Consider the following 13,817-nt stretch of genomic DNA (forward strand, 5'->3'; position numbering starts at 1 on the left):
ATTACCGATACCCACTAAGTTAGAATCAGAATTCATAATAAAGCCAAATTCAAAGTATTTGCTAAAACCTTATACACAGATAAAACCTCTAAACGACATTTGTACTATAAGTGAGACTTCAATGTACTTATAACCATGGAGAAGAACAAATACAACAAATACTTTTAATGAAGAACTACACTAACTGCAAATACATTGAAATGAAATTTTAGAAAATCATTAAAAAATCATACCAGAAATAAACCAATACCTAAAAGTATTTCCATAAGAAGAGAAGTTGACGATACAATCGTACATTAAAAAATCATACCAGAAATAAACCAATACCTAAAAGTATTTCCATAAGAAGAGAAGTTGACGATACAATTTTCTAAAGACACAGAAATCCGGAAAGACATTTTCCTAATTACATTTAAACACCATTTATATCCAGCCTTTGGATGCAAATTTAAATGAAATATATTCACAAGCATCGCATAGTTGACGAAAATGAAGTTTTCATGCTCCCAGCATTTGGACAATATTTACATATTTTATCACAGTATTGATTTTTATTTTGTTAATATGGAAGAAAATACAGAAAAACTTGGAAACCTAAAGGAACTCCAATGGAATTACAAGATGATAAAATTCAACTTCCAGGAGGTGCCTGGATTCAATGGAGGATGTTTTACATAGTTTAAACTTTCTTCATACACATTAAATAAATTACTGAATTATTTTAATTTTGTAATCACCAGTCATTGTATTTTCCATTAAAACTTGTTTTCACTTATCTTGTATTTTTAACCTTTTTATTTGTTTTTATAATGTAAGTCTAGAATTTTCTTTTAATCGGAATACTTGTAACTTTCTTAAATAAATAATTTATCAAAGCCTTTTTCAGAGTGTCACATTGAAATTATTTTCAGATATCAAAACTGAGCAATTGAATGAGGAAGGAAAATCCAAACTTCAAGACAGTCAAATTGAGATGGTTATATTGAGTAGTGATGATGAATTATGTGCTGCCAATCAACTAACGCCAAAAAAACGACTGATGGTGGATTCCTCGAGTTCTGAAAATGAGCAAACAACAGATGATCAAAGTGAAAGTCATGATTATAATGCTATAGAAGATGTACCAAATTCTATATCAAATAAAATAATTACTGATAGTAATCACAGCTTCAAAGATATCAAACTTGATGAAAAAGCTTGTGCATCAGTTGATAACATCAAAAGTAATTCAATCAATTCAAATTGAATCAATATAATAATACTATTTCTTAAAATTCTGAAGGGTATTTGTGGATGTAAAGTAAAATAATATTAATGTTTTTTTAATTTTTCAGCTACAGAAGAATCAGTTTTCGATGAAAAAAATCTAGGTAAAGCAAAAAATAGTTCATCTATAGATAATGAAAAATTAGCAGTTAAACAAGAGACAGAAATTTTTTCAAATATTTCAAATGATAGAGAAAATAATAATAAAGCAAACAAACATGATGAATTCCTTGAATATTTGAATCCCTATTCAGTTGAAACAGAAAAAATATCTTCAGAAGAAGAAGACCTAGATCAATCCGATCAGGAAAAAAACCTTTTAGGTGAACATAATTATAATTCAGTTCCAAATTTCAAGGAAGTTTCAACTAAAATTCCAAGCCTACACTGTTTAGAATCTGCCAACATTGAGACTGCTTCAGATCACAATTTTGATACATTGAATATTGATGGATCTAACAAAATGTGTGTATTAGAAAATGATTCTAATTTTTCCTTTCACAGTGATAGCGTAAGTGATGAAACTATTTGCAAAAGAGAGAAAGATAATAATCATCATATAATTAATGACCACACATATTTTTCATCTAGTCCAAATTATATTGATACAGATGAAACAGACATTGAAAAAGAGTTTGCTAAAGGTGATAGTAATGTCAATTTAGTTAAATCAAGCTTACAAATTCCCGAATCCGAAGATAAAGAGCACATATTCTTAAACTCAAGTAGTAACCAGTCATTTGAATTCGACATTAGCAATAATGCCAAACTAGGTAACTTTTTCATTATTATGATTTAGTAAATGTTAAAGACTTGTTATTTATTTTACTTGTATTCATATTCAATTACTCATACCCGTTTTATATAAACACACAAAAATTAAAAATTTACTATTATTCATCAAACTTTCCCTTCAAAGTAGATATCTGCCAAAATAAGATGATTATACCAATTACTATTTCAATCATCAAAACGTTTCTTCATACATTTCAATCATTGTATTCTATTTGTTGAAATCAAGTACTTTGGAATGTAAGTTGAATTGCGGAAAGACAAAATAGTCACTGGGGGACTACAGTTTGTTTGCATGCATTGTTGACGTTTTCATACTTAACGATTTTTCAGTACACTTCCGCCACTGTAACACGTATATTCACGTTTGTGATAAAGTTTATTCTCCATTAGCCTTATGCAGTATGTTCAGCTCTTGTATATACGAATTTCCAGTTGTAAATCAAAGACAAATAATTCTTTGTTTGACATATTCTCATTAATAAGAGAAGAATGTTTCAGTCGTTTAGAAAAAGTGTAGAAAATTTTTATTACCTTAGCTGTCCACTTTTCATTCAAACAATTAATACTAATCAATTTTGAAATATTGACATTAGATTTTATGATATGTGTTTAACTGAAAAATCATTTATGTAAATAAATGGATCTAATCCGAGGTTACATTACACTGTAACCTCAAGTTTACATCTCGCCTTCTCACTCGTACAAGTTTCTTGTCCAAAGCATACAGTGCGGTCGTAAAGTATGGAATAAATTCAATAATTTCTAATCCAAGAGATATTTTCAAAAACCCCCGGACACGTCAATTTTATTTTTCGACGAGGATTTTTTTGAAGAAAAAATTAATATACAGGGTGTTCTCAAAAAAGCTGAGCAGGTAGCAACTTTGTTTTTTTAAATAGACACCCCCAATTTTTTTACATTTTCGGATTCCTTGTAAAATTCCAAGCATTTTTCATGTAACACTCCCTATACCTAACTTTAACCGTTTTGAAATTAGAGGAATGAACAATTTACTATTAAATTATAAGTAGGCTATGACTTTTTGACACAAAACAGCACTTTATTTCATTTTGCTTTTAATTCGATATTGCCTAAAGTGTTTTTCGATTTCTAAATATCTATCAAAGTATCTTTTTGCATGGTCGCCATGGTACCCCATAACTGGATACCCTATGTCCCGATGAACTTAAGCATTATTTGTTATAATGACACTTTATTGCTTATAGATAACTGGGATCTTCTGCCAATCATCAAGTATATAATTCATGTAATGGGTCTGAAAATGATGTCGGGTTTAAATTTTTGAATGATTGGGCACGCCTTAATATAAATTTTGCAATTTACCGCACGTCTCTAGTACTCATAATAGCGCTTATGTAAATTTTTAAAAGCATCCAAACCAAGTTGTTTAGTTTTAGCATCGTATCGCGTCGTATTGGTTGTATTTTTTGTTAGGATATCGAAGCCTGAATCGAAAAAGGTTCGTTATAAATATTGTATTTTATCAAAATGTACCAACATCACTATTACTGCACCAAATAAAGTATTTTTAAGTATCCCTAACGGATAAAAATTACAGAAAAAATGGTGTGATGCAATGAATGCAGTAAAAGAAATAATGTTTTATCCAGTACAAGAATCGGTTTTGTTATGAAGATCATAAATAGGTACTTTCATTTTTTAAATAGCTTATTCAAAACTTGAAACTTACGATGCAGAGTATCTTGAAGTATTTTTGTAACAAGGTGTTACTTGGGATTCGTTTTTTTTATTGGCTTGGTGTACATATGGAACTAATAATTTTGAAAAATCACGTTAACCATGGAGCAAATTTGACCCCTACAGTATTTTTTAAAGTAAAAAATGAAATCGGTCTTATTTTCATGATGAAATTGTTAAAATGTGGTAGACATTCTTTTTTCATAAAGACTTTTATGTAACTACATTTTTTATGCAAGTTTGTTGACACCTTTTACTTGTCATCTGGCATTAACTAAATTTAATTAATAAAATCTATTATAACATTGAGAAAACTTCCCTATCTCATTTTAATTATATTATGATAAAAATTAGACATTTTTCACTTAAACACCATAAATATAACTAAATCGAACTCGATTATTTGCGGCAAATTAAGTAACCATTGCAAAGAAATCAATTTGGGTAAAGTTGTCTGAAGAACCACGAAAAAACCTCGCTCCATTTTTATCAACAAATCAACCCTTTGTCTTCAAAATAGCATTTTAGCCTGTAGCGTATTTGGAAGGGATCTCGAGCGGTATGAAATATATCCAGACTTCTAAAATTTGCCAATTTGTTAATACTAATCCTATCTACTTGAAATAAACATACTTTTTTTAAATTTTTCAAGCCCATTGTAGTTTTCTCTTTGCAAATATATGCTTTTGCAATTCAATGTACGATCTAGATGTATGCCAACACATTTAACTGTATTTGTTCGAATTACTTGTTTATTGTTAAATTTTACAGGAGGATAATTTTATTTTCTATTTGTGAAGGTCTTATGAACTTATTTACCATTTATTAGCTATATATTACAATTGAAGTGTAGGAACTAATACACTTCCTTTGGGGACGCCTGCTTGAATTAGTTGTGCATGCATCTTGTTGTTCAATTAAAGTGCCTGTTCTTCAAGTAAGATTTTAGTACTTCAAACATGTCATTTTTTGAGTTTAGATAGTAGTCCCAAATACCAGACCTCATCGAAGGATGGAGATCTCAATATTTTAGCCTCGTATATTCTTTGATGTTTGTGAGTATGTATGTGGTGCACTGCACAGGCTTCATAGTGTTTGGTTCTAGTACACTCCTATTCCAGTTCCATCTACTGTTTTTGATCCATCCGTATACTATTTAATGTCATTTCTGTTCATTTCTTGTAGGGTGTTTTGGTACCGCTTTCACGTTTTATTATTGAGGGGAAGTTTTTCTCAAAGCTAAACTTTTTCGATGTGACGTCCTGAGACATCTCCCAGGGTTCGTCATTATTTAGGAACGGGTTTTCTTTAATGTTTCCGTCTCTGAAAATTCTAAGTGATGTTATTTCTACCACGCTTTCCAGAACTATGTGGAGAGGTGGAAGATTTATAATCACTTTTAGTGCGGCTGTTGGGCAAGATTTCATGGCATCGAATGCACATAAGCAAGCTAATCTTTGTATTCAGACTAGTTCTAGTACTGCACACCATCAGGTCTTTTGTGGCTTTGGTAATTATCTGTTTCTCACGTTTGTTCCAGAGAAGTTTATTGTCCCTGTTTTCCACTCGATTACTTGCCCGTCTAGCTTGAAGTCAAAGCATCCTTTTGCGTAGATGGCTATGTCGTCTGCATATGTGTTCATGTTCGTCTACTACTAAGCTACACATAAGTGGAGACGTGACTCCCTCTTGTGGGCATCTCCTGTTTGCATAGATTGAAATGGTGTGTACTTCTTCCGTCCTTTGGGTATGAATGTTACTATGGCCCTCTCCATGGCTCTGGTACGTAACCCAGCTCTAGACTGCTATCTACTGAGGCGGATCAAGTATGGCAAGATATTTTCCTTTCTCCTTTGTAGGAGGGTTGGGAAGATTCGAGTCCAGTCTACTCCTGATGACTTGAACGGTTGAAAGGTGTTTGAAGCCCATGTTGGTTTTTCTTGGATTTCTACTGATTTCTGGCTCAGCGGAATCTATCCCTGATCCGAACATGATTATTCTATGATCAGAGAGAGAGACGGCTCATTCGATACCTTCCAGTTTTTTACCCTGTTTTTTAGGTTCGCAAGTACTCAACGTTAAGTCTAAAACTTGTTCCCTTACTCTTGTTACGAATGTTGGTGTGTTCTTTACATCGTGTATGTGAAGGTTATTAGTGAAAATATTTGCTAAGAGTTGCCCACCTCTGGTGTCTTTATTACCCCAAATAGTGTTTGTGCATTTGCGTCGCATCCTAGGAGTATTGGCAGCTTCTTTCTCTGGAAGTATTCTACTAGTATTTGCAGTTCCGATGGCGTTTCCATCGAAGTAGCTGGAGAGTATGGACAATTTCTTGACGTTTTTTCTCGTATTCGAGGCGTGCTCGAATTGATACAATATCTGTACCCGGACGATGACTGCCGATGCTCCTTGCTTGCGCATTATGTTTCTATTACAGCCTTGGAGGTAAATTCTCTGTGGCCCAGGTTTTTGATGTGGAGGTGATCTGTGCCCTTCACATCTTCAGTGTGCTTCTTTGAGGTGCTGGGAGCATTTTCGTTTTCCTCCTTTTTCTTTAGGCCGTGAACCGACATTTTCCCAAACCTGTAACCATTAGCCTTCATAGTCAGGTAGGATTGTTCGTCTATACCTACCCAAATGAGCTGACCATTACTTTCCTCCTTTCAATTTAGGACTTTCCATTATAAGGTGTGAAGTCCCTCATTCTTTGCTTCTATTAGCTGTAGAAACCTCTTTTCTTCCACTTCTTTACTCCTAGGGAGGAATAAAGTGGTAGTGTGTACTTTTGGGATATCTTCTCCCGCACACGTAGTCAACTTGGCCCCAACCCATCCCGCGAGCCGCGGAATCTTCAGCCGACTGAGGTGTTTCATAGTCGACAAGAATTAGTCTCGGCCGAAAGTAAATGCCTCTGAATTGGATTTTATGCTCCCATCCAAAGAACATCTCATTCTTAACTTTTTTTTCAGGATTTTTGGTTGGGGTAGTCTCAACCCTTTTCCTCTTTGAAGCTGGGGGTAGTATTTTTGTTTCACTACCCTTGAATCTATGCTCCAATGCTTTGGCTCTAGCTTCCTCTGATGCAAGCCCATTGTTGAAGTAGCGCAGATACCAAAGGCAACTCGCCCCGCTGAGTCCAGGTCCGGCAAGTTATCTTTTCTCGTAGAACAGTGGGTTCCCTGTTTCCCTTTCTCGTAAGGTATTCCTTACAGCGGTGAACTCCCGCTGCTTTTCTTTCTATTATTATTTCCTGTCTCGATGGTTGTTCCCTCGAGTAGCTAGGGAAAGTTGGTCCATTCCAGCAGATCCCTGCATGCCGGAGAAGGTCTGGATACAGTGATGCTCCAGGGGAATCGTTCGAAACATCAATCATCCTGCTACTTGGATTCGGAAGATGTTTATCAACCTCCCGGTCTGGATCAGCAATCTAAGTCGCATACTACCAAACGTATTGGGAATATCTAGCTGTCTGGTCGGCCAGTTTAAGGAGGTGCAAAGTCCTAAGACCCCGTGCACAACTTGGTTACCCTGGGCTACACCGGCTTTTAACCCGATTGAAAAGATTTCCAGCGCCCCAGTATCAATAGAGATAAAATAGATAAATAGCACTGTAAAGTGAAATCAAATGGTGGACAGTAAAAAACTACAAGGAAACAACAAATTAGTTTCAAACGACAATCAGATATTTATGCATTGATATAACAAATGTTGATACATAAGGTAAATTATCTTTCTTGCTCAGAAAGAAAAAATGAAACCTTTCATCATTAATGGCTTCTTGTCAATTTCGTGTGTTTATATGAATTGAACATGTTACACAAATATCTTATTTGGGTATCAGTTATTGGATTTTTTGGTTACAAAATAAATAAAAAAGAGATATTACTAAATAATATGGGTAGCAAATTCACTACCCATTCTTATACACAAAAGTAATATTTGTAATTATCATTTTATCTTGTAGAAAATGCTCAATTCGATAATAAATATCAAGAAAGTATTGATATAAATGTTAAAGAAGAGAAAGATCTCGAAGCCCAGGATCAAAGTAATCAAAACAGTAAGTTCAACTTTAAATCAAAGATAATGCATATTTATTCTAAATTTTGAAATTGTAATGGCCGAAAACTCCTCCTCAGTGACTAGAATTCGTCCTCTCGAGCAGTGATCATAAAAAACCATCACTACAGTAGAATTTAAACAAATTTCATGTATTGTCACTAAGGAGGAAGAAAATAGAGAAAGAGAATCTTCAACATTTCCCCGTCCCATTTCAGATGGCCCAATTGAAAAAAATTACTAATCATTGCTTTTTCAGCTATTAAAAATCGGCAAATTGTTTCGTTTTGAGCACTTTATATTATCTATAAACATTTCAGATACTTTTACATGAGTTACAAGTCTTAACATATGTTGTAATTACAAACAAAAAAAAACAAAAACCAAATGTAATCAGAAAAGCTTAAATATTAAACATATTTTTAAAAGTTACCATTGCGTAACATCCTCTTTATTTTTAATAACAGCCGTAATTCTTTGAGGCATGGCATTAAATTCTGGCAGTATTCGGGAGTAAAATCATCCCAAATTTCTTGTAGTCTTTCTTTTAATTCCATGACAGTTCTAGCTGGATTTGCACGCAACTGCTTTTTCATTTCATGCCAAAGTGTTTCCATTGGTGATAAATCTGGACTACTTGAAACCCACTCTGAAAGTGGAATATTGTTATCTGAGAACCATTTGGGCCATTTTTGACTTATGGCATGTTGCTCCATCTTGCTGCAAAATAAAGGCTTTCCCAGCGGCTAAAGTTACTTCTCTTGTTGGCAACAATGATTCTTCTAAAATATCCAGGTACTTTTCAGTATTGACAATTCCGTTTATGAAATGCAGTTTTCTCACTACTCTTGCAGATATCGAGCCCCACACCATCACAGATGGGGGAAATTTTACTTTCGCTTCAAACAATCTGGATGAAAAGCTTCATTTTTTTGTCGAATAACTCTACTTCGATCGTCACCCACGCAAACTTCAAAACGGACTCATCACTCCAATGTATACACCTCCACTGTTCAAAATTCCAATTTTTATGCTCTTTTGCCCATTTAAGTCTATTTTTCTTTTGGAATTGAGTCAATAATGACTTTTCCTTGGCCTATGTTAAGAAAATTTAAATTTAGAAAAATATGCATTAAACTAAGGTGTTACAAAATTCACCTTATATGTCCGAAATCCTAATTTTTGAGCCTCTCTGTGACATGTGGATCTTGAAACCCGCCTACCCACTGCATTACTCCAAAGTACACTTAGTTGACCATAGTTAGCACGTCTGTTTTGTTGAATTATTCTTTTTAACGCTCGTTTATTTTTGTCTGACAAATTCGATTCTCTTACGTATCGGCGATTAGGGACCATTTGCTTTATACAAGCGAACTATATTTCGAACACTGTATTTTGAAATGTTTATAGCTTTCGCGATTTTTGAGTTCTTTTTCCCATATTTGAATAAGTTTATTATGATTTATCGAATTTTTTCATCAATAACTTTTCCTCTACCCATTTTAAAAATTATACTCACCTTAATACTTCAATAATCTGTCACTTAAAAAAAAACATTTTGTGAAAATATGACTTACACAGCCTACTTTATTATTTGCCAATTTTAGACCTAATGAAACTTTGAACACAATTTTGGAAACAATTAACCCTTGTATATGCATAAAAATTATTATCAACGAGACCTATCTATTTCCATCATATTAAATATCATTCAAAATATTTGACAATATTTATCCAAAACCTATTTTAGACGTATAACTAAAAGTTTAAAACATTTTTCTTACAGCTAATTTTTGGCATTTTAAAATAAAGTTTAATAATTTCGAATTTTTCTAAGTGGACCTACTGAAATGGGACGGGGCTCGATTATATATTTCTTATTGGGAACGTGGCAAGGAAACACCAAAGTGGATTAACTTCAATATATTTTCCAAGCTTTCGAATACTTATGTATTCATCGTCTGGGACTGAATTTAGTTTAAAACAAATGCTTCGATGGGATTTATTTTATTCATAAAAAATACATGTAAAATAATTGATTCATTATTTCCCACAAAAAAGATGTAACAAAACTAAATTTCTTAGTGTACATCACGGTTTGTTTAGACAAATTACGCCTAATATTAAAAGCTCAATTTAATATGGAGTTTTGGTAAGTTTGGATAGACTAACATAACAAGTAATATACTAGATTATAAAGAAGAATACAATAGTTATCTTTAATTTACAGTTAAAGTTTCGTTTTTGAAAATGCCAGAAATTAGGTGTACAAACTTGAGTCGTAGAACTCGAAATGCTGCGGTTCAAAGATATACAAGAGTAAGTTAAATTGACGAGCAACGCGAAGCGCGGAATGAAATTGAACGGTATCGATGGAGTCGAAATCAACAACATATAGTAGGGGAACCCAAGCGGGGATTTTTGAAGTGACTCGAGCGTGTCAGAAATTATATAGAGAGAATCCTTGCATCCTTTAAAGTTCCTCTACCAAGCATGAAACCTCCATATGTGGGGTGTGTTGAGGGGAACCCGTCTGATTAGTAAAAAAAATCAATTCTTAGAAAAACTCGAGCGCGTCAGTCATTTACAGTATGTACGCGCATTATATTTCTAGTAACTATTAGATATTAATCTGACGATTAATTCAAGAGAGCTGGCAGTAACGAGCGGTTGAAAAAAAAAGTTATTCGAGCGTGTCAGACATTCAAAGTGTATGTCAACTAAAGCTTAAAAAGTGTCCTATTAAAATATCTGAAGATTTGGACATGACACAAACTTTCAGCGCGAGGAGATTTTTATGCAGGAGGGTCAAGTTGATGTCATAGTCCTCCTGAATAATAATCTGACAATTATATGGAGGGATATCGCTAGTCTGACCATTTTGAAGGAAATTTAGAAATAATATATCCGTACGTACCCGTATTTATGTACAGAAATTGGATAATTTATTAATATAAAATTAAATATATTAAATTAAAATTTAAAATACATATTTTAGTCTTCATCTCCACTAGACTCATCTTTGAAGTTTGTTTCCACTTCAACTTCCTGGACGTCCTCGTCATCTCGTGATTGTGTAACTAAGAATGGTTATGATACATTATAATGTTTTATTTATGTTATGATAGTATAATATGGAAAAGAAAACGTATCTGAATCTAAAGTATCTCCTAAAATGTCAGGTGTTATGACGATGTCTTCGTATGCTTCAGGAAGTTGGTTTCCTAGGAACCAAGTTGGCTCCAATTTTCCATCCACATTTCTCCATCCGTATTCTAGTGGTGCATTTCCGTAGGAATACGATTGTGAGCGTTTCTCCACAAACAAGCAATATATTTCGTTCGCAAAAAATTTTGTTGCAGCTCCGATCAACATGGTGGCAAATTACAAGCATCGTAATTACGCACATTCAGTGAAAAGTGTTGAGACGTATCATTTACTTTGTACGTTTTATTAAATATTTCCATCCTAGCAATATTAACGTCAGCTAGTTTTTTAAACCCGTACAAATGGCAGATGAACGATTCCACAGTGGAAGATGATGCCTCAATATTATATGCTTCAGAGCCTAAGTTTGCAAATACTTCTTGTATATTTACAGATCCCATTAGAATTTGTAGAGGCCTTTTTTTACCTCGCCTGTAAAAAGCTGGGTTGTAATCACATCCCGTTAGAGCATGCAGAGCTGGTGGTGATTTTGATACAAGTGGGCCCAATTTCGTAAAAAGAGCGGAAATGTCGATATATCGGCGTGCATTCCCTACTCCGAGATCAATCCAGACTTTTACAGACGATTTCATATGTTCCATGTTGGCTAACATAATAACCACGATATCTGTATCAGAGGTTCTGATGGTGACAGTAGACTCTACTTCCATTTGACAAGCAAAAAATACAGCTTTTGTATCCACTTCTTCATGATCGGGACATGACAGTTCATGATCAATAATTCGCGATAATTCATTATCGATAACAGAGTACACGTAACATAAATCATGAATTAGAAATATTTTCTTGTTACCAATAATTGATTTCATCTCCTGTTTAGCCCAATGTTCGATAAGAAATTTCACTAATGCTTCTTTAAACTTTATATTATTTAAATCTTTGGAGAAGTCAGAGGTTCTGCTTTGTTGAGGACCGGCAATATGAAAATCTTTGTCATCTATATTGCGTTGAAGAGCATGTTCACAATCTTTTATCGAAGCTGTGAAGTAACGATCAAATATAATAGCTAAACTATCTGCCGGAGTTTTTACAAGAGTTTGCAAAATTTTCTTTGATAAATCACCGAAACTGGGCGGCATTTGTTTAAAAGTATTTAAGAAGAAGAAGCCATCTACGATTCCACAGTCTACCTGGGGTGGTGGTTGTTCCATTTCCTCAATTCTCATTTCTAGTTCTTGAACCAGTACTGATTTTGCAGTTTTATTAAAAGAACCATCTATATGGCATAGTGATAACGGGACTGGTGTTATTGGAAAACACAATACTTTTCCAAGATCTAAGTTTGCAAACAGAGATAATAATTTACCGAATAAATCCCGCTGAAGTGTGACCTCATGAACTTTTTCTCCAATCTTCATAACCTTTTTCTTAGCAACTTCTTGGCTAGTAGCCTGTCCTGTAGAAATATTATATAGATTATTTTTGTCTATGGAGGAAGTGAAGGGATTGGTGATCTGCTCAATGCTATGCATGAAAGCTTTAATTTGCTTTTGATGCTCCTCGAGTCTATCTGGATGTAAGTCTGCGGCGACGTCTTCACTATTGTTACTCACCCCTGCACGATTTAAAACGTGTGAAGAAATAATTCGAGTTCGAGCTCCATGATTTCGTGCCCAACGTTGTCTGGCACAAATAGAGCTCGTTAGGTTCACGATTCCCGTGAGCCGACGTGCTGCTTCACCATGGATTGTTTCCTCTAACGTTAAGTCAACTGGGATCCGCGAAAAGGGTTTTTGGGTTCTCCTAATACAAAACGAGCCTTTAGCAATTTCCTCTCGAATGCCTGGATGTGTATTGCTAAAACTAAAACAGACGATTTTTCCAAGAACATAAATGTAAGCATCTAAATCTCCAACTCTTATACTTCTGATAAAAAAAATTGTATATTTTAGAATGTCATTTTTATTGTCCCATTGGATTCCCAACGTTTTTCTTTATCACCTATATCTAAAATTGCATTTGAGATATTGTTATCTTTGAAGCCACAAACTACTTGAAAATTATTAGAAATCCACTTTCTTAAAATGAAATTAGCGGATGATAAGACATCATATATGTCTTTACATAATTTTTGTAATTCTATTAAATCGTTAGAACCGGTCAACAAATCGTCCACGTACACGTCCTTTAGTATTGTTTCACAGGCTTTGGGGTATTGATTCATATTGTGTTCCGCTAGCGTCTTAATACACTTGATAGCCAGATATGGAGCTGATCGAGTTCCATATGTAACTGTATTCAAGTGATAAGTGCAAAAGTTACTTTTGGGGTTATCACGCCATAGTATCTGTTGTAAAGGTCTATGCTCTCGATCTATGAGAATTTGACGATACGTTTTTGATATGTCAGTGGAAACCACGAATTTATATGTTCTGAATCGTAAAAGAATGTTTATAATGTCATTCTGAACTTTAGGGCCGATATATTGTAGATCGTTAAGCGACCACCCTGTAGACGTCTTACAGCTTCCATCAAAAACTACGCGTAAACGAGTTGTCGTACTCATTTCTTTTAAAATACCATGATGTGGTAAAAAGTATTTAATTCCATCGGCTTCAATAGTTAATTTAGTCATTTGACCTAAAGTTTCATATTCTTGAATAAAATCGGTGTACAATTGTTTAAATTGAACATCCGCGAACCGTTTTTCTAATGTCTTAAATCTTCTAATTGCTTCGGGTTTAGACCTGCCCAATAGTTCTGGGGATGTTTTTAACAGGAATTTTACTACAAACTGACCGTTTTCTATG

The 13,817-nt window shown here is 34.1% G+C and overlaps 1 protein-coding gene across 3 annotated transcripts in view; it reads left to right on the plus strand.

The window, feature by feature from the left end:
* The window catches only part of LOC130443585 (transcriptional regulator ATRX-like), a 108,035-nt gene that overhangs the window by 12,649 nt on the left and 81,569 nt on the right, over window positions 1-13,817 (plus strand). For all 3 annotated transcript variants that reach the window (XM_056778331.1, XM_056778330.1, XM_056778332.1), the window contains 3 exons: window positions 912-1,223; window positions 1,335-2,039; window positions 7,745-7,840. In XM_056778331.1, coding sequence (XP_056634309.1) covers window positions 912-1,223; window positions 1,335-2,039; window positions 7,745-7,840 — 1,113 coding nt within the window. The remainder of the gene's footprint in view (window positions 1-911; window positions 1,224-1,334; window positions 2,040-7,744; window positions 7,841-13,817) is intronic.

Source organism: Diorhabda sublineata, chromosome 4 (genome assembly GCF_026230105.1).
Source record: "Diorhabda sublineata isolate icDioSubl1.1 chromosome 4, icDioSubl1.1, whole genome shotgun sequence".
NCBI classification, from domain to species: Eukaryota; Metazoa; Arthropoda; class Insecta; order Coleoptera; family Chrysomelidae; genus Diorhabda; species Diorhabda sublineata.